At 41.4% G+C, this 21,256-nt stretch overlaps 1 protein-coding gene across 2 annotated transcripts; it reads left to right on the plus strand.

The window, feature by feature from the left end:
- The first annotated feature begins 226 nt into the window (after positions 1-226).
- On the plus strand, positions 227-19,397 carry FGFR1OP (FGFR1 oncogene partner). 2 transcript variants are annotated; one of them, XM_030448631.1, is made up of 13 exons: positions 227-340; positions 4,116-4,169; positions 5,206-5,260; positions 5,776-5,864; positions 7,713-7,847; positions 9,904-9,987; positions 13,065-13,282; positions 13,951-14,031; positions 14,277-14,386; positions 14,954-15,022; positions 16,203-16,242; positions 16,914-17,007; positions 18,326-19,397. In XM_030448631.1, the coding sequence occupies exons 1-13, from the start codon at positions 251-253 to the stop codon at positions 18,398-18,400; spliced, it is 1,194 nt and encodes a 397-aa protein (XP_030304491.1). In that variant the 5' UTR covers positions 227-250; the 3' UTR covers positions 18,401-19,397. The 2 variants fall into 2 exon arrangements, with proteins under 2 accessions (XP_030304491.1, XP_030304492.1); XM_030448632.1 differs by lacking the exon at positions 13,951-14,031.
- Positions 19,398-21,256: the final 1,859 nt, after the last annotated feature.

The raw sequence follows: 21,256 nt of genomic DNA on the forward strand, positions 1-21,256 counted from the left end.
CCTCCGTGCCGGCGGCCGCGCTGCCGATTCGCCTCCGCACTTTCCCAGCACGGCGCGGCCACGGAGGCACCGGCTGCCGCCTCGGTACGTTCCCTTTGGGGCTGGTGCTGAGCGGAGCCGCCGGCCTGCCGCGGTTTTTTTAATTCGGGTCCGCCTGCAGGTCGGTGCCTCTCTCAGCGGCCGCCGTGACGAATCTGCTGGCGGGGTGCCGCCGGTAGCGCGGTTTGTTCGGTTGTCAGGGAGAAACAAGATGGCGGCCGCGGCCGCGGAGGAGGACACGGAGCTGCGGGATCTGCTGGTGCAGACGCTGGAGAGCAGCGGGGTGCTCAATAAGATCAAGGTGAGGTGAAGGAGAGCCTCTTCTCCTCATGGCGCTTAGAAAGGAGCGTTGGGGGAACGGGTGGGAAGGCGCCGGCGTTTCGCCGGCTCCGTCCCCTTCAGCTCGGGGCCCTGCTTCACCTCACGGCATGGCGGGGGCCTCTGCTTTACCCGCGCTGCTCTGCCGGGCTTGGGGCTGGCCCGGGAGCTGTGTGCGGGAGTGCTGGGGCTGGGGTGGGCTGGCCGGGGAGTCCAGGCCTGGGAGCTGCGGGAGGAGCTGCGGGATGGGCCCGGCGGCCGCCTCAGGGAGCAGCCCGGGAGCAGCCCTGAGCTCGGCTCCGCAGTTTCATCCCTGGTCGGTGCGGTGTGGTCGGCATTGAGCTCTCCTGCTGCTGCCCAACCGGCTGGGAACGTTCATCCGGAGAGAGGAGGGTGGGAGAAGGTTGGATGGGATTTCTCTCCCTTCGATGCGGGAAATCCCTATTGGGGGAAAAAAAATAAATTAAAAAGTCAAGTAGTGTTCATGCTTGAACATCATTCTTCTTGAGAGTGGGTTGTTTCAGCTGTGGCTTGGAGAGTTGCTAAGTCTGGAAACTCTGAGGATGCTGCTTGCCCCCAGGGACAAAGTAATCATAGAATCAAAGGATATTTGGGGTTGGAAGGGACCTTAAAGCTCCTCCAGTCCCAACCCCATGCCCAGGGACACCTCCCACAGCCCAGGGTGCTCCCAGCCCCATCCAACCTGACCCATCCTTCCAGGGATGGAGCAGCCACAGCTTCCTTGGGCAACCTGTTCCAGCATCTCACCACCCTCACAGGAAATAATTTCTCCCTAATGTCCAACCTAAATCTCCCCTCTTCAAGTTTGAAACCATTTCCCTGTGTCCTCTCACCCCACACCCATGCAAAAAGCCCTACCCCAGCTTTTTTATAGGCTTCTTCAGGTATTGGAAGAATAAGGTAAGGTTAAAAAAACATGGATGAGTGTTGTAGTGAAGTATAGGCTGCTGCTTACAATCTGTGGTGTAGCCTGAGCTTGTGTCAGGAGGGATATGGAAATTTGTTCCATGGATTCTTGTCCAAGTTAGAAGCTTCTAGTAAATAATTTTTGGATATAGTGGAGAGCCATACAGATAGGGAAGCATATGACCTGCTGGACTTCCTTCAAAGCTAAAGACAAATAGTTTTATTTAAATTGTATTGTTCTTGCATTTCAAATGGCTAATCCTTATTTAAATCCCCTAGATAAATGGAGATTATAGCTAGATTTAATTGTATTTTGAGTAGGGAGACCTTTTTCTAGTTGTGTCAAATAGGCCTTTTGACTCACCTGTTACTCTCATGCACTGTTACCAGTAAAAGTATGGAGATAATAAAATGATTAAAAAAGCCCCACAAGAGCATGTTGGGCATGTGAGCTGGAGTTTTTTAATTCCTGCCTTTGTTTGGTATGCAGATTTTTGTACTTACGGTTGCCAGTTTGTTGAGTTGTGTGGAAATACATTTATTGTACTTTTCACTATTCTGTAATGCTAAAAATGTGCAGTATCCAGTGTGGTGTAAGGGGAAAGTGTCCTTAAGGCACACGAGCAAACTTCTAAAAATAACACATCCTACTCACTGGGTTAGGTTTGCTTAATACCAGGAGTTACTATTTAATAATTGGTTTGCTTATGATTAAGACTGTTCATTTGAGCACTTCGTGGTGTTTTTTTCTTAGCTGTAAACCTTAACAGGCACAAAACTTTGATAGCTGGCTGTTAATTAATAGCATTAATGACTTAGGGAATTTGTTCTGCTAGTAACTGACAAAAAGCCCTTTGTCTTCCAGAAGAGTTAAGGTTGAGCAAGTTGTCTTAAATCCTAAGCTTTTAGTTGAAATTAGATAACACCATGAATTTAAAAATATTAATTGCCATCATCCTTTATTGATCACAACTGTGTTCAATTTATTTAATTCATGTTTCTTTCTCTGCTGTCTGTCAGTATTGGTAGAGGTGAATGAACATCTACATATAAAAGCAGTTTATTTTATACTTCAGCATGAGTACTGACTTTTTTTAAGCTGAATGGTGCTAGGAAGCTAACTATAACAGTGTAGTTGGGATTTATTGACATTGAAGAAAATTCAGTGTGTGTCTCAGTTGGTGTGAAGCACTGCAGATAATGAGAGCTGTGGAAGGATCAGAATTCAAGTGGAATTATTTCAGTGGACAGAAGTAGAAAGCTGTAAGGTAACAGCTTGTAACAGCTGAGTAATTTTTAGGAATAAACTTCTAGTGGTGATGGCTTTGTTCTCCTGTACAATATGATTTCACAAGGTGTTGCAGCTTCTTAGTTATTGAGATTTTTTTACACATTGGTGTTAATTCCTTTTACTGAAAAAAATGATACCTGTAGAGCATTTTAAAAATCTGTTCAGTGTTTCTATTTACCCTAACATTTGAACCCTGGGGTATTTAATTTATTTATTTAAACAGAGAGATGTATAAACAATTTTGCCACTTGCAGCTGAGCATTTCCTGCCTTCAAGCTGCAGTGTGTATGTCTGTATAACTTGTTAATAACTGAAATAACTCTGATGGGTGAGCCTGCATCCTAAGCTGCATCTGTAATACCAGGGTGGGTATTTGGACTTCAGTGAAAATGATCCCTGGGTCTGTGTGCTGGGTGCAGTGCAAACAGAGATGTTCTTCTGGCCTGCAGAGAATGGGATCTTTCTCCTAGAGAAGCTGGCAGCTGAGCAAGAAGAGTCATTCTGCTTCTTACTGTAGGTTTTTTGTTATCTTACTTGGGTTTGGTTTATTATTTCAACCTCTCTCATTCTGGGAAACCAAGTTTATGCCACCTGAATTTTGCATTTTCTGTGAAACTCAGCACACAGGAGGGAGGTCAGCATCACCAGTATCATGGGAGCAGGAATACTTCTGACCAGCTGATCCTGTCCTTGCTGATTTGTTTTAAAACATATACAGCTGAGGTACTGGCAAATAATGTGCTGCTAGGGGGAATAAAAATGCTTGTTTTTAAAGAGGCTGGTAACTGCATCTACATAGGTCACTTAGAATTGTCTTATTTGTTTGGCTTTTTACATCTTTATTTGAGGTACTATAGTGCCCAATGCTCTTCTCCTTAATTCTTAGCTGTGTGCTGCACACTGTACTCTGAGCTCCTGTTCTGGTGTTGTAGGTTTTGTTTATTTTTTTTTTTAAAGCAGTTCATATCAAGCAGAAAACTTATATCTTGGAATTGAGGGGAATCATGATTTTTATTTTTTTTTACCATCACATCTATATTTTATTTTTATGAAGTATGTAGAATATAACAATTTATAATTATTCCAGATACTAACTGAAATTCAAATTCAGTATTTTAATGTCAGTCTGGTTCTCTTAACAGTGTGGTGAATCCTACCCTTAGGAGAATGAGAAATACTTGGGATGTGCACAGTAAACACATGATTATTTAGAATTAATGACTTTTAGGTGTTTACTACTCCATGTGTGGTATGAACCCCCCCTATTTCTTTCCCCCCTTTCTTTCCAGGTCCACTGCCAGCAGGTGTAACCTTGGGAGCCAGTTTAGGCTGCTAAGTTGAAAAGTTTCCCTCTGAAGTGGACAAATAATTAGTTAAGAAAAACTGTTTTACTGGTCCTGTGATGAGAACCTTGCAGACCTCACAGATGGGGAGTGCTGGGGAGGTCATGGGGTGACATTCACAGTCACTTTATTCTCAAGTCACACTTCTGTAATCTCTGAGGTTTGTTTGTTTATTTATTTATTATTTATTTTGGCAGGCAGAGTTACGAGCAGCTGTTTTCTTGGCATTAGAAGAACAAGAGAAAGTGGAGGTAAGTGAACCTTAACAAAATCATTATTGAAAACTAATCATCCTGGTACTACTGTGTGTAGAATTAGGTGAATAGCTCCAATAATTTCTGTTTGTCACAAACCAGAGAAAATTATGGATTGCTGTATCAGAGCAAGATGCTCTTCTTCTGCTCAGGCCTGCCAGGCTGTCTCCTGATGTTTAGAAAGAGGAATTCCTACAAAACCTTTGGAAACTGTATAATACTGTAATAATAATAATAATGTATATATATATACATATATATAATAATAATAATATATAAACTGCTTTAAATAATTCTCTCTTCTGGTTTTATATTGTTTCTGTCCAATTGACCAGGATAACTAAATATCTTTTCCACCAAATACTTCTTTAGAACAAAATCTAGTTGCCTGTTCAAGGTTTCCTCAAATTGGAATCACATCTTTGGAGATGTAAAACATTGCAGGGTTGGGGTTTTTGGACAAGTGCACTGTGAAAGCAATGAAAGCAGTTAAGTTACAAGTGTGGTCATCTTTTTGGTGTTGCTTTTTGGCTGCTGGAGGCAAACTGCAGGATGCTTTGGTGATATTGAAGGAGCAGATGGATTGTGTACTGACACCTTGACAATATAATTAATATCATTAATAAAATAATGAGGTGCTATCATGAGTACCAATAGTGCCATGGTGTGCAGACCCTTGGTTTGTGTCCCCTTCTGGGCTGGCTTTGCCTCATTCCCTGTGTCTGTTTTCCAGAACTAGAGGGGAGGGAGTGCTCTGTGTTCAGGTGCTGTTTCTAAAGAGAGAGGTGGAAAGCTGAAGCTTTTATGATAGAAATACTGAAACAGCTTTAATTTCCCTAAGTGAATGTGTGGCTCTGTGGCTTTTAGGTGCAGATGGTGGAATTAAAGCAAAAGTAGGTTTTGCAGAAGTGAATTATATGTGGCAGGCTGCACTGTAGAAGAAAATACATCAAAATCCCAACATGCTGTGGTTTGCTGTTTCTTGCTGGTCTGAGGATGATGTTAATTACTGTTTGGTGTTTCTTTTTGGCAGAACAAAACCCCTCTGGTAAATGAAAGCTTGAAAAGTTTTTTAGGTACAAAAGATGGTAAGTTCTTTGTTCAGTGTGCTTGTCACAATGATAAAAGTAAGGAACAGAGAAAGGAACATGTTTGACTCATTAACAATTTAGTCTTCTGACATCAAGGATGCTTTTGTCCCTGTTAAATGTTGTAATTACTGTTAATTCAGAGTAGAATTCAGTCTATAATTTTTAAAGTTAATATTGCTGAAGTTGTGTTTTTAACTTGGGTGACTGCATTTAAATTAATGTTTGATAATTTATGATTCTAACTCAGAACCTCTCTAGACAATAAACAGCAGCCAGTGAAACTTCACTGCCCAGCTACAGCAGTGAGTGCACACATGGGAGAAATGCTAAAATTGTGGATTTAAAACAGTTGAGTGGTTTAAAAAATAAGTCTAAGTTAGGAATTAGGGAATTGTTATGCAAATCATCCCCGTGGTGTTGTCTTGCTGGGGGTCTGGTGTGTGTGAGTGGTGACTGAACAGAGATGTCAGTACTGAGCTGCTGAGGTGTTTCTCCTCTCCTGTCCCTTGCAGGTCGCTTGGTAGCAGGGCTTGTTGCAGAATTCCTACGTTTTTTCAATCTGGATTTTACCTTGGCAGTTTTCCAGCCTGAATCAAGCACAGTAAGAAATACTGAGTTTGTTTGTATGCTGGTAGTGCATGGCAATGAGGACAAAAGCTATAGGTTTGTTTAAGCCTCTTGTCTGTGTTTTTTCCAAATAATTTTTTATATTTAGTCTGTGAAAAGTACTTATTGCATGAAGACATCTCTTCCAGGACAGGGTGCTAATTGAACTGAGTTTTCCCCTTATCAAACATCAATGCTTGGAATATATTAATTTTGAATTATCAAATAATAATTTGTGTTACATTATTTAACATCAGATACAACAGACTATTCCCAAAACTTTTTTTGCCAGTAGTTTTACTGTGCCATGATACTAAGTCACTGTTGTTACAGGAAAAATGAAATAATTTCACTAATATAATTTCTGAGACATTTCAGTGACACAAAAGACTTCATGCAGGTGCCCATGACAAAAAGTGATGTGAGCAGAACAGTCCAGTTGGGAGTGACCTGCAATTAATCCACAGCCCAACTGGTTGCTTTGAGGCTTTTGATATGGAATTAGAGGTTTTTCATCATGTTTGTTCCTTTGTCTCTTTTTATGATATAAAACTTTTTGTAATAAATTTGGGTTTGAAACCATTCCATTTAATAAGAATTTCTCTATTTCTCAAATACTCATTTTTATTCTTAGTGTCAGTTTAAATAACTAATTAAAACTCCAATTTTGAGTTAATTGATTGTTTCCCAGAAGTTCATGTTCCTTTTTAGAGGCTTAATCAAAGAAGATCCCACATAGCCTTGTCCCTTGCCAGATATCCTGAGCTGCATTCATTGCACCAGGACACATCTGTACAAAAATTCATCTTTGTGCCACCAAATGGGACCAGTGCTTCATTTATACTTTTTGAAATGCCCCTTTCTTTTTGTAGTAAAAGTATCAATTCCACCTGCTGCTGGGCATGTTTGCCCATGGGAAAGTTAAAGTTAAGCAAAAAAAGTAGTAAATTGGCCAATTGACTGTGTATAGTGCTGAGATATTTGCTCTTCCTCTACTAGCCCCTCTCTCTTGTATTATCTCTTTCTCCTTCATGTTTCAGTGTGCTTGGCTACTGGTGGCTTGCTCCAGAATTTGCTTGCCCTGTGTTTTGACAGACAATGTCATTAAATAAGCAGAAAAGCTCAAGAGGAACTGGTGCCCTTTTTCAATACTGCCCATTCTGTGGTTATACCAACCACCCTGGGTTAGCTACAGCATTCTGCTGATGCTAAAATGTGAAGTTCTTTTCCAAAAAGTGTATTTGTCTTTGATTTTTTCCTGTTTTTTTTATTTTGTTGTTTGGTTTTGGGGTTTTTTTGGCTGATCTTGAGTTACTTTCATCCCTGTTTCTGTCCAAACCTTTGGTTTCCTAAGGTGAAACAGAAACTGAAAACCTGCACCCATGCTGGTTTAATTTTATTTTCACAGGAATGCTGACTGTCCACCAGCTATGAATTTGCCAGGACTTCTGGCTCAGTGTCCAGCTTTTAAATGTGAAAGGCTGCAGTAACTTGATCATATAAATCCTTAAATCCTGAAGCATGCTGCTGATGAGCACAAGCATGTTTGAAACAGCTTTGGGTGGTTTGTGACAAGTTCAGGAGGAAATGGTTCAACATTACTTTAGTCCACAGGCAACAAAGTCTTAAATAGTCACTGATGGCTCAAAATATTGCTGTTTTAAACAATATCATATATATATAATATATCATAATAAAATAATATTAAATATATATATAATCTATAATAATAAAATTATATCAAATAAAAGTGATATTAAAAGGTATGTATTGTGTTTTCTGACAATTATTTCTGTGTTATGATTATTATTTATTTTTAATTTCTTGGTTTTTTCCCCCCTAGCTAAATGGCCTTGATGGCAGAGAAAACTTAGCCCGAGATCTGGGAATTGCAGAGCCAGAAGGGACTGTGAGTGGCCCCCTCTTGTTGGAGGTTGTTAGAAAATGTCAGCAGAACAAGATTTCAGGCAGTGGAGAAGTAAGTAACATTAACCATGTAATTTCTTTCTTTCCTCCCAATTCTGAGCTCATTTTCATTTCAGTGTTGACATGGAAGCCACTTGGCTGCTGGTGCAGTATTGTGCTAACTGTAATAAAGGCTTGAAACAGGATAATAGGAAATGCCTTCAGCATAATTAGTGGAAAACAGTGCTGAAAGATGAAGGTTGTGGCATTGTGTTACTTTTAATGCCACCCTGGCACTCTTTGCTAATACTCTGCTACAACACAGTAATCTGGAGTGAACTCTGATAAGTGACACAAAAGACTGTGCCAATTACTTCATAGAATCATAGAATCCTAGGGGTTAGAAGGGACCTCGAAAGATCATCTAGTCCAACCCCCCCTGCCAGAGCAGGGCCACCTAGAGCACTTCGCATAGGAACGTGTCCAGACGGGTTTTGAATGTCTCCAGTGAAGGAGACTCCACGACCCCCCTGGGCAGCCTGTTCCAGGGCTCTGTCACCCTTACAGGAAAAAAATTTTTCCGGATATTCAACTTGAACCTCCTGTGCTCCAATTTACACCCATTACCCCTTGTCCTATCACTGGTCACCACTGAGAAGAGCCTAACTCCATCTCCCTGACACTCACCCCTTACATATTTGAAAACATTGATGAGGTCACCCCTCAGTCTCCTTTTCTCCAAACTAAAGAGACCCAGCTCCCTCAGCCTTTCCTCATAAGGGAGATGTTCCACTCCCTTCATCATCTTAGTAGCTCTGCGCTGGACTCTTTCAAGCACTTCCCTGTCCTTCTTGAACTGAGGGGCCCAGAACTGGACACAATACTCCAGGTGCGGCCTCACCAATGCAGAATAGAGGGGAGGAGAACCTCTCTTGACCTACTAACCACACCCTTTCTAATGCACCCCAGGATGCCATTGGCCTTCTTGGCCACAAGGGCACATTGCTGGCTCATGGTCATCCTCTTGTCTACCAGGACCCCCAGGTCTCTTTCACCTACACTGCTCTCCAGCAGGTCAGCCCCCAACCTATACTGGGCCATCGTGTTGTTCTTCCCCAAATGCAAAACTCTACACTTCCCCTTGTTGAATTTCATCATGTTTCTCCCTGCCCAACTCTCCAGCCTGTCTAAGTCTCTCTGAATGGCAGCACAGCCTTCTGGTGTGTCAGCCACTCCTCCCAGCTTAGTGTCATCAGCAAACTTGCTGAGGGTACATTCTATACCCTCATCCAAGTCATTGATGAAGATATTGAACAACACCGGTCCCAGTACCGACCCCTGAGGGACTCCACTGGTCACACACCTCCAACCAGATTCTGCCCCATTGACTACAACTCTCTGACTCCTTCCTTTCAACCAGTTCCTGATCCACCTCACTACCTGATCACCAAACCCATACTTGGTCAACTTATCTACAAGGATGCTGTGAGAGACGGTGTCAAATGCTTTACTGAAATCAAGATAAACCACATCTACTTCCTAATTTCTAGTGTGGTTTGGTAACAGTTTTAGCTGTGTCCATTTTCTTGGACATATTTCTGATTTTACCAGGACTTGACAAGCCTACAGTTTGTTTTGTGAAAAGCTTTCAAGCTGTTCTGAAAACAGAAGTATTCAAAACTAAATGTATCCAAGTACTGAACTACCTGAAGGCAATGACAGGGATGTTTTAATGAAATGTATAATTAGTTGTTAGTTAATTAAATCCACCCAGTCCCAGTTGATTGGTCTCTGTTGTAATTGTGGCTCAAAAGCCAATTCTGTGCTCCCAAGGTGTGTTCAGTACTGCAACAAAAGCTGAAATTCAGGAGTAGTTGTTGGAGACTTCTCACTACCCCAGTGCCCCAGGTTGCATCATGTCTGAGTGAGGAAGGGACCCTGGTTTCTTGTTTGATATTATGACAAAGTCAATATATTTTAAATAATACTATATATATTATAATACTATATGTCTTTATAATATAATATATATTTTAATAGTAATATATTTTAAATAATGTTTAATAATTTAATAGTATATTTTAAGATAATAATATATTTTTAATAATTATTGATACGAAACTTCTCAGGAGGCCCCAGTTCTGAGTGACAGCCTCTGCCCCACCTCCAAATCATCTGATGGGAGATCAAATACACACCCTGTACCAAATAAGGTAAGGAGGATGAAAAAGCTCTGGAACATCCACGAGATGAGTGGAAGAGAATATTCCAAGTGTTGTGGCATTTGCTTAAATGATTTGCAAAGTCCTGTAGACAGGGGGTGAGACACAGTGAGGCTGGAGCTGAGTGCTGCTTGAGATTGAGAGCTGTCAGGGTACACCTGGAAGCAAAACAACCCTGGTTCCAGTGCTAAAGTTTGATCAGATTACATAAATACTTTTAAAAGTTTTAAATTGCTTTTGTCAAGGTGACTGGAAAGAACTGAGAAGCTTTCCAACTTGCTGGTGAAAGCTGAGGGATGTAACATTGTGTGGGTTTTGTTTCTGTTTTATTCATTTGAGAGAGGGAATTATAAGCATGAAAGAAAAGAAAAAAAAAGACAAAGCTTAATGCATTGCAGTGGGAGACAGACACATGTTCTGGAAATGCTTTTCATAATGTACATGCTGAGTCCTTCATTAAAATATATCAAACCCAGGAGAAAATTGGTTTCTGTATCAGTATTTCCTCATGGAAACATCAACAGCTCCTGTTAGGACTCCATACTCCTCTGGGAATAGTGGATATCATAATGGGACTACAGTTCTTAACATTTATTTATTTTTAATATTTTTAATTTATTTTTATTTATTCTTTTATATTATTCTATATATTTTTATATATTCTTATATTCTTATATTAATTTTATATTAATTTTATATTAATTTTATATTAATTTTATATTAATTTTATATTAATTTTATATTAATTTTATATTCTTTTTATATTCTTTTTATATTCTTTTTATATTCTTTCTTTTTATATTTTTATTTATTTTTAATATTTTCCTGCTTCTCTCTCTGCTTGGCAAAGGCAGGATGGGAGCATGTCCTGCCCATACAACATGCTTGAAATAATAAAAATAACCCAGAAAGAGGAAATTTTAACAAGTCCTGGTTGGAGCAAGATGGGAGCTACCTGAGCAGTTGAGATTTCTGGTTGAAACTTGAGATTTCTCTGGTGTTTTTTCAGCACACCTCTGACCTGAACTGGCTCTGACTGGCACTTGGCAACCACAACTGGGAGAGACCAAACCAGAGCTCTTGGTAGCAGCAAAGAATTAAATCTGTTTGGTTGCCAGGGTGAAACCACACTTTACAATATTGGAATTCAAGCAAATCCCAACTGTTGTGCTTCTCTGGGATGAGACAGCAGCAGCTCCCTCCCCCAGGGCCCAGGACAGAAAATTCTAATCTAATCTCTCTGTTGCTCCAGTCAGCACACCACAAGCTCTTCCCTTGCACCAACAACTCTGTTCCTCTAGGATAAGAAATTAAAATACTGTTTTACAGCTGCTGGCAGGTGGGAGTTTTTCTTGCCCTAGAAGAACTGAGCTGCTGCCAGCAATTGAATGTGGCTCTGTGACTGAGACAAGATGACCCTGGGAGGCCCTTTTCGTTTTCCATGACCTGCAGAGTGAAAATTTGGCTTCAGCCTCTTCTGCATAAGATACAGAAACCCTTGGTACAGCAGAGCCTACGTGCTGATTATTACATGGATTAAACAAAACTGCTGGGTTTGTTTCCAAACTGCTGCTTGAGTGCAGAACTGAGCCCTGAGCATGATTCAAAGACTGAAAGTTAGGATCTTGTTTTCAGAAGTTTTAGTTTTAGTATTGAGAGGTGTCAGGGTTTAACACTGGCCTGGCAATTAGACCAAGTGACAGCTGCTCTCTATTAATCTCTCTCTCCTCCCTGATAAACAAAGGAGAGAGAATAAGGGAGAGAGACTGATGGGTTGGAAACTAAACTACACAACTTTAATGAAACAGGAATGATAAATAGGAAAAATTACTAAATCTATACAAATATAAAGGAAAATGGATCCCACATTCCTCCCCCCTTTCCCCCAATAACTCTCACGTCACCACCGAGGCTGCAGGGCAGCCCTGGGAAAGTCCAGGCTGGAATCCTGGGGTCAGCAGCAGTTGGAGCTGGAGGCAGGAACACACAGATATGGGCTGGGATGGATCAGGAGCACAGGCAGAGGAAGGGATGGAATCCTCCCAGGATGCTGGGTGAAGGAAGGGAAGCAGGAAATCAGGAAATCCAGAAGTCTGGCTTGGCCCTTGTGATCCCTCAGATTTATCCTGAGTGTGAGGTGTATGGGATGGAATCCTCTGTTTGGTCAGTTCTGGCATCTCTCTTGTCCCTTCCTCCCCAAAGGAGGCTGCAGGTGGGACCTCTTTATTCCTTCTGGAGGGTAAAATGTTCCTCAGAGCTGAGCAGTGTCCTTGGCTCTGCACACCAGGCTCCAGCAGTAACTCTAAACATCAAGTGTTATCAGTCCTAGAAGCACACACTGTCTGAGAAACTTGCTGTTCATTTCAGCAAGTGCAGCTGCTTACAAGAGACTGAGCTGAAAGCAAAAGTACAAGACAGAAAATCACCTTTATCCTGGCCCAAACCAGGACAAGAGGGAATAATTAACTCTTCCTATGCTTGCAACTCTAAAAACATATTATGTTGCAGAGGCTACCACTTAAAATGGGAGTTGGAGTCATTGGAATTTCTTTAAATTTATTTCTTTTGAAGACTATGGCTGTAACTAAGAAAATTTTTATAGAGTTTGCAAAATCAGACAAATAGAGAACCATGTAGCTTTGGGGCTGTAGAACAAGCAAAACCCCTGTGTTCAAAGCTAGGAGGGAGAAGTCTGGCTGTATCTAGATTTCTTTATTTGATGGCTGACATCTTGTAAAATATAAGATTCTACTTTGTAGCAGAAATGATCTAGATAGCAAAGCCATGCAGAGGAGGGAACTTTTTGTTTTTAGCAACAATAAGGAATACTTCCTTTCTACAGGATAAAACCTTTTTTATCTTGTGTGGTTCCTGATGAAAGTATGAATTCCTGACAAGCACTGATAGATTTCAGCTAACTTTTTAAAAAGTGGTGGTGATTGTATGTTATATCTTCTGTGTTTGCTACCACTTCCATTATTGTGAGACACAAACTCAGTTGATACGGGTTTTCTTCAAGAGAAATTACTAATTCCTTTCAGTGAGGGCTTTTTTCTTTCTCTTTCAAGGCAGCTGAAACCACTCAAAGTGATACAAGTATCTCATCAGGGGAAGGAAGCAAAAGAAGCATTAATTTTCTGCCTAATGAAACAAAGCCAGATCCTCAACTGGAAAACAAAGACTTAAATACCAAAGAGAAAAGTGATCCAAGTGTGGATGAAGATGATGTAGAGGGAGATTCTTTCTTTGATGATCCTATACCCAAACCAGAGAGGAGTTATGGCTGGTAAGATGGATGCTCTGCTTAATACAGGTTTCTCTTGTCCTCAGTATCCTGTCAGACTCATGTCCAAGCTCATGTTGGATTTTTCTCAGTTTGTAACTGTTTATACCTGTTCTGGGACATTTTGTTCCTGAAATGTGCATTTCTCTGCTTGCAGCAGTGGTGATCAGTGCTGAACCAAGTGGGAATGGCACAGGTATTGCTTGAGAAGTCTCTTTGTAAGGAGTACAAAAATCTGATGAATGTGGCCCCAGAAACAGAGAGAATAAGGGAATTTTTCTCACAACTGAAGGTTTCCTCCTGACATTGCAGCATCTTTTGTGTGCAGCTCTCTGTTTTCAGTGAAGTGTTGTTGTTTCTGCATATGCTGATTTTGCAGACTCTTCTTGAGGGGATTTTTTAATCATCACTGATGGAGGGTGATGGCTTGAAGTACATCATTGGGAGAGATAATAACCAAGTGAACTTTCATACATGAGGATGAGATCTATCTAGAGAGATAACTATGGGAGGTTTGCATTCTCTGAACTGACTGCTCTCAAGCTTAATAGCTTCATCAGGCAGAAGCTCTTTCAGATGTGAGAAACCCCAAACAACTCACTAACTGAAATGCTGATTGGTATCTGAATCTTTCTTCTTTTGGCTGCCTTTCCACGTGGGGATAATGAAAGGCCCCTTGATAAAACTAGTGGTGCTGATGAAGGTGCAGGAGCTCTGGCTGGGAAAGAAGGCAGGCAGAAGCCTTTGCAGAGGTGAGGAAGTGATTTATTGAATGAATATCTTGATTCTGCCACTGCTCACTGGGTTAAAGACTGCAGAAGGACCTTTCCCCTGGCTCTTTTTGCTGGAAATGCTGTTCTTGTTTTCTGACAACCTAGTAAATAATAGAGCAGAAAGTTACTCTGCATATTTCAGAGCTCTGTGAAGTACTCGTTTGGGTTTTGGTGTTTTTTTTTTCTATTATTTTCATTTTTTTATTATTTTCATTTTTTTTTAGGAAAACTGAAGCCAATAAAGCAGGAGGTCTGGCATCCCTTTCTGGTGCACCACCTCTTCAGAGTGGGCTGAGCTCCCTGACTGGTGCACCTCTGCTGAAGGAGTCTGATAGTAAGTTTGCACATGTTTTTGTGTTTTAATGAATGTAGGAGATGTTCCTCTAATGAATTATTTACATATTTAGATGCAAATGTGACTCCATTTCCTGCATGTTCCCCTTTCTGGCTGTAACATTCCTCACAGTCATACTGGTTCTGCTGTATGGTGCTACCACTGGGTCATATTTTGTTTTGGACCATGAAATACTTGTATACACCAAAGAAAGGAATGTAGGCAAGGCAGTTTGCAGGAGTATAAAATTCTACTGCTCAGCTTTTAACTGAAATTAACTTGCTCCCTTTTATTGTTAGGTTATTTGCACAGGTTTTTCAGGGATATTTGCTTTCATGCTGTAAAACCTGATCCTGAATGCTGGGGGAGTGTCACTGTCTGCTCCTCATGGTTTTCAGTGTTAGCAAAGTTCAGACCTGAAAATTGGATATATTTTATAATTTTATAGTCTAGTAAAAAGGCTATTATAAAATAATTTTGTTATAAATAGTTGATGGTTATGGTACAGTGGGATCTTAATAAGTTACAAATTAAATTATTGATATAAATACCTTTGTTTTGTTACAGATTCAACTAGAAACTCTGTTCTCAAAAACCTGCAGTTGGTGAATGCAAAACTGGGATCACTGGAATTAGGCAAGTAACTCCTAAACATGAATAAGCTCTGATATTTTTAAATGAAAGTTCTGGCCCAGCTTCTTCTGATAAATCTGAGAAATGCACACATTGAACTAAAATCTTCTACTTTTACTTCTCTCATTCTATGTAACACCACTGTGAAAGTTTCTGCAGCTGAGAGCTCTGTCTGATCCAAAGGAACACAGAAAATTGCTGTCTTGGATGTGGATTAGTATTTTAAACATGCAGAAAAAAAATTAGTTCCATGCATACATTTTCTAATATAAAATGATGAATTTTGCTGCCAAGCTTTCTAAGAAAAGAGGGAGAAGATAACCCAGGCAGGTGTTGCTGGCTTCAGTCTTCTGCCTCTCTCAAAAGCAAGAAAGTTGCCTCTCTCTCAAAACAGAGCTGCCAAATCTTGGGGTTTTGTCTTCAGCAATTCACTCAACGTCCTGAAAATGTTTAATTTTTCAGTGTTCAATGGTTTCTGTAAATGGGAATGAGATTTCTTGAGGACAAAGATAGGCTCAGCTTCTGGGCCCCTCAGCTCAGGAAGGAGCTTGAGGTGCTGGAGCAGGTCCAGAGAAGAGCAAGGAGGCTGTGAAGGGATCCAGCAGAATTGCTGTGAGGAAGGGCTGAGGGAGCTGGGGGTGTTGAGGCTGGAGAAGAGGAGGCTCAGGGGAGACCTCATCACTCTCTCCAACTCCCTGAAAGGAGGTTGGAGCCAGGGGGGGTCGGGGAGGTATCAGTGGGATATCTGGGCACAGACTAAAGAATTTTTTCCTAATATCCAACCTAAACCTCCCCTGGCAGAGCTTCAGCTCTGCCAGGGGAGGTTTAGGTTGGATATTAGGAAAGGATTCTTTGCAGAGAGGGTGATCAGACACTGGAATGCCCAGGGAGGGGGTGGATTCTCCATCCCTGGAGGTTTTTAGGAAGAGCCTGGATGTGGCACTGAGTGCCATGGGCTGGGAACTGCAGCGGGAGTGGATCAAGGGTTGGACTTGATGAGCTCTGAGGTCCCTTCCAACCCAGCCAGTTCTAGGATTCTATGATTCTCCTCCTCAAGTAATTTAACCTACTCCCACTCTTTTATGGGACATCAAACCATGTCTTTTGGTACAGGAACAGTCTTTTTTTTTTGCATTTCCTGAAGAGAAAACCTGTTTGATTAATACATTTTAAAATTTTTTAGGAAATGGAGATGATGATGAGTATGCTGATGACTTGAACAGGTAAGAGATGGATGATATTGCATAGCTCAGTATTTAGTGCATAAGAATCACATCCACTTGGCATATTTGATTTTTCATGGTATTTCAAGTAGTCACTATTGCCAGAGTCTGGTAATATCTGTGAACTCCTTTAAATTTTACTTCTGATGTTTTAATACATTGATATAGTTACAAATTAAAAAAAAAAAGTCCCTTTTTTGCAGGGGGTGATGAGTTCCTTAAAAGCCTGGTGCTGACTTTCAGATGAGAAGTTGTTGCTTTTTTCTGGAAGATATTTTTTTGTCCTGAACATTGCACTTAGCAATGGCTTAGCATACATATAAATATATATATATATACATGGCATATAATTCATGCTATTAGACAGTGAATAGGGCACATGATTAAATATTCAACTGAAAATCAAGTGTCATGAGTAGGCAGTAAAAAATATTCAGCAGCCTCCTCCTTATGAGGTGAAGGTTTTGGTGTGTAAGCTGCAGGGTTTATCAGCATTTGTCATGGCTTTATCTAGGTACAAAGTCTTTGCTTATTATGGGTGTTTTAGTAAATTCATATGTAACTTGCTTGGAAGTGAAATCCAGATCAAATGCCAGGTAAAAAGTGAAGTTCAATGTTGGATGTTTGAAAAGAAAATGTTGTTTCTATATTGATGGATTTCTTCTCTTTAGTACCAGTCATCGCTCAGAAAAAAGTGACATCAGCATTGGTGAAGAAATAGATGAAATTTCTGTGGAAACAGAAGGGTCAAATGCCAGTGATAAAGTAAGGTTCTTTCAAAATTGTTCTTGACATTCTTACCCTCTTGCCTTGAATTATTTTAACCTCTGTGCAGGAGGGTGTCATGATCATTGCTTCTTAGGATCCATGTTAAAGTTTTTTTCTTGAAGTTCTGTGTTTTTGTGTCAAAATTTCTGCCCAGTTGGTTACTGTCCTGATGAAATAGGAGAACAACTCCCCCAGAACAATTATTATAGCACAATTCACTGTTAGGAATATAAAATGTGATTGAGACTGGTTTAGTATCCAGCATAGGAATGTCTTCTCCCTAGGTTTCAAGATCTGTCTGAGCACCTCCCAAAGGGGTCAAGGTTCAGTATCTTCATTGATGATTTAGATGAGGGGATTGAGTCCATCATCAGCAAATTCACAGCTGACACTAAGCTGGGGGGGAGTGTGGATCAGCTGGAGGGCAGGAGGGCTCTGCAGAGGGACCTGGACAGACTGGAGAGTTGGGATGATCCCAAGGGGATGAGGTTCAACATTCCAAGTGCCGGGTCCTGCACTTTGGCCACAACAACCCCATGGGGAGCTCCAGGCTGGGCACAGAGTGGTTGGAGAGCAGCCAGACAGAGAGGGACCTGGGAGTCTGGATTGACAGGAAGGTGACCATGAGCCAGCAGTGTGCCCAGGTGGCCAAGAAGGCCAATGGCATCCTGGGCTGGCTCAGGAACAGCGTGGCCAGCAGGTCCAGGGAAGGGATTCTGCCCCTGTGCTCAGCTCTGGGAAGGCCACAGCTTGAGTCCTGTGTCCAGTTCTGGGCCCCTCAGGAAGTTCAGGCAGGAGATTGAGGTGCTGGAGCAGGTCCAGAGAAGAGCAAGGAGGCTGTGAAGGGATCCAGCACAAGTGCTGTGAGGAAGGGCTGAGGGAGCTGGGGGTGTTGAGGCTGGAGAAGAGGAGGCTCAGGGGAGACCTCATCACTCTCTCCAACTCCCTGAAAGGAGGTTGGAGCCAGGGGGGGGTTGGGCTCTTTTCCCAGGCAACTCTCAGCAAGACAAGAGGGCACAAAAGGTCTCAAGTTGTGCCAGGGGAGGTTTAGGTTGGAGATGAGAAAGAATTTCTTTCTGGAGAGGGTGCTCAGGCATTGGAATGGGCTGCCCAGGGAAGTAGTGGATTCTCCGTGTCTGGAGATCTTTCCAAAGAGCCTGGATGTGGCACTGAGTGCCATGGGCTGGGAACTGCAGCGGGAGTGGATCAAGGGTTGGACTTGATGAGCTCTGAGGTCCCTTCCAACCCAGCCAGTTCTAGGATTCTAAGTAACATTTACTATTTCTCTCATTTCTGCCTTTCATTTCTTTTCCAGCTTGAAGGCATCACACAAGACCTCACCATTTCCCAACTAAGTGATGTTGCAGACTATCTGGAAGATGTGGCATAGAACAGGACAGCAAAAATGTGTCATTGTGCTGGACTAGGAGACTGCTGTGGACTGTTAATTTCAGACAATCACTTTTTGCTGGAATGTCCACTCCCTATTTGTGCCTTGTATTTCAAAAAAAAAAAAAAAGAAAAAAGACTGTAGGTGGAGAAGGCTTTTCAATATTCTGAACAAGAACTAAATGAAATAGTTGAATTACCAGAATTGTTCTCTTCATTTAGTTCATTGAGACCTTTTACAGCAGGAGGTGGATTTTGCTACTAAAATGTCCATTGCTGGCAGTGGGCAGAATAAAAACATCTACAGAGAGGCATCTGGCTTTATAATGAACTTGCACTGCTATTGGAACAGTCTGAATTTATTATTTTTTTTTAAATATAACCAAAGCAAGAACCTCCAGTGGTAGTGGTTCAACTCACACTTGTTTTGACACAATTTTGTCAGCTCAGCGTCCAGTGGAGATTTATGGTAACGAGCCACAATACCTGATTGTTCCAGGCTTACTTGAAACTGCTGTTTTTCAGACTCTTCTGAAAGTTGGATTTATTGGCTTTTTTAAGGCATATCAAGTTGAGAGTGTCTCAGCTCTCACATCTAAATTTAGGAGCTAAATTGAGTCTTAACTCTGAATATTCTTCTTTAAATACATTTGTCAGACCATTGATGTTCAGGTTTCAGCTGCTCTTACAGATGATGATTTCATCCGTGTGATCTCTTGGTAAATCACAAGTCATTTGGTAAGGATCCACAAATCATTAACTAAACCATATTGGGGTTTTTTTCTCTGAAGTGTTTAACAGCAGGGTGATGGTTTGTGGAGCTTTTATTACTGAGGGCTCTTCATGTGCTGGGACCTCACTCCCATTCTTGAAAATCCTTGTTAGGGAAAATGAGTGTGGAGGAGGGAAAGCACTGACCTGCTGGTTATCAGATTAACTGCTGTGCAGGGTGAAATCAGAACGTCTAAAAGCACCACCCAGAAGACATGGCAGACAATAAATTCACTCATTGCACTCTTTCAGAACAGGGTCAGTAATGGAAACACTGACAGTGCTCTCACCATACCCTTGCACGTGGAGCTGCTATAAAATATGGGTCAAGGACATTTGTAATAGTGAAACAAGACTTCAAAACGTGCACTTTCAGAGCATGGTGACCACATCTGGGAAACACACGTGTAAGTGAATAGAAATAACTTAATTTTTTTTTTTTTTTTTTAAGGCTTTGTAATGTTTTGCAGGAACACTGTTGGCCTCTCACCAGTGGTCACCACAGTGGAAGTATCATGCTGAACTCAAGCCATTGGGTAAGCAAACTGAGCTGCTGCTGGCACTGGATGCTGACTTGGAAAAATCTTTTTGGTTTCTTTCTTTGCACTGAGCCAGCAGGCATGGAGCAGTGCTGAGAAGTTAGGCTTGTACAGTACACAAATGATCTGTGAGGAGAGAGGAAAAGTGTGCCTTTTATTTATGTGCACCCCAAAAGAGCCAGCAAAAAGGAAAAAAAAAAATACCAGAATTTTCAGTCTTGGTGTCAACTTCTAACTTTGTGCCATGTTGTAGCAGGGGAACACAAGAGGAGGAATTGTTTTTTTTTTTTTCATCTGCAAAGAAATCAATGTGCCATAGACTTCAGACAGCAACAACGTTGTAACATGTGAAATACCCTGTGTAAAAATTCCTTTAAAATGGGGGAAGCTGTGCCTCAAGGTGCTGTGTACAGAAAGTTGGGTTTGGGCTTTATTTTGTTTTGTTTTGAAGAGGAGCAAGAGTGTTATCTGAAGGAACTAAAACTCCACTTGAATACCTGGGAACAATTGATTTCTGGCATTAATTTTTAAGGTGTGTGGAATAATATAGAGACAGTGTTTGCTTTTTTACATGTCTTGGGAAAACGTGATACCTGTAAGATAAATGGTGACTGATCATACCAAAAGAAGCAAAAACTTTATTATTAAATGATTTCTAATTGAAGATGTGGCCTTTTCAAATAACTAATTAGATATTTTAAGTGTTAACATGACTTGTTAACAGCCAAGTGGTGTTCTCTCACCTGGAGACCTTGCACTTGGGCTGTGAGTTAAGGAAATGCCACAAAGTGGTGAAGCTCCTTGCTGTCCCTCCTGTGGGCTTTGACCCAATTGTGTATAATAATTCAAATTGCAAAATAAAGCTGTTGTGCTGGCTAAGTTGTGTTGTTGGTTCTTAACATCTAGGAAGCCCTGTGGGCTGGGAGTGGAGTGGCACCTCTTGAGGATGTGTGAAGGAGAATGTGTGCTGAGGTTTATTCCCTAAGGATCTTGCCATTCCTGATGGTGAATCTTAAAGGCTGACTACTACCAGAGTGAGTAGGATCAATCTGAATGGTCAGGTGTTTTATGATTCAACAAAGGAAAAAGAAAACCCAACAAAATTCCTACCTTGACTGGCAAAATTTTGGTCAATTTTGGCAAAATTTTTGCAAAATGATGGTCAACCATCATTACTTTGAGTTTCTTAGCCAGGCCTGACAAGGAAAGGTCTGTGGAGTGCTTGCTTTGCTCTGTTCCATCTGGCTTCTCCTTCCAGGGGTTGGATTCCCAGCCCCCTTCTGCCTCTCTGAATTAGGAACTGGCTGGAGGGGAGCCCAGCAAAGGGGATATTGTGGTGGGTGCTGACACCAAACCATCCCATCAAGAAAAGGAAGAGAACAAAACCTTCCTTAAACCATTTGAAGAAGTCTCCTGCTTGCATGCTGTGGTTTTCATGGGGATTTTTAACCACCTCCAGTTTGCAGCAAGTCCAGCATGGCAGAACACAAACAGAGCAAGAGATTCCGCTGGGTCAGGGACCATCTGGGACCTGGGTGCTGGGCAGG

Source organism: Calypte anna, chromosome 3 (genome assembly GCF_003957555.1).
Source record: "Calypte anna isolate BGI_N300 chromosome 3, bCalAnn1_v1.p, whole genome shotgun sequence".
In the NCBI taxonomy this organism is placed as follows: Eukaryota; Metazoa; Chordata; class Aves; order Apodiformes; family Trochilidae; genus Calypte; species Calypte anna.

Bases quoted from the DNA above. Each gene is read 5' to 3' on its own strand.
- FGFR1OP (XM_030448631.1), top strand. From the start codon at position 251: ATGGCGGCCGCGGCCGCGGAGGAGGACACGGAGCTGCGGGATCTGCTG. The intron at 4,170-5,205 runs GTAAGTGAACCT...TCTTTTTGGCAG, and splicing joins AAGAACAAGAGAAAGTGGAG to AACAAAACCCCTCTGGTAAA. The intron at 13,283-13,950 runs GTAAGATGGATG...GGATAATGAAAG, and splicing joins CCAGAGAGGAGTTATGGCTG to GCCCCTTGATAAAACTAGTG.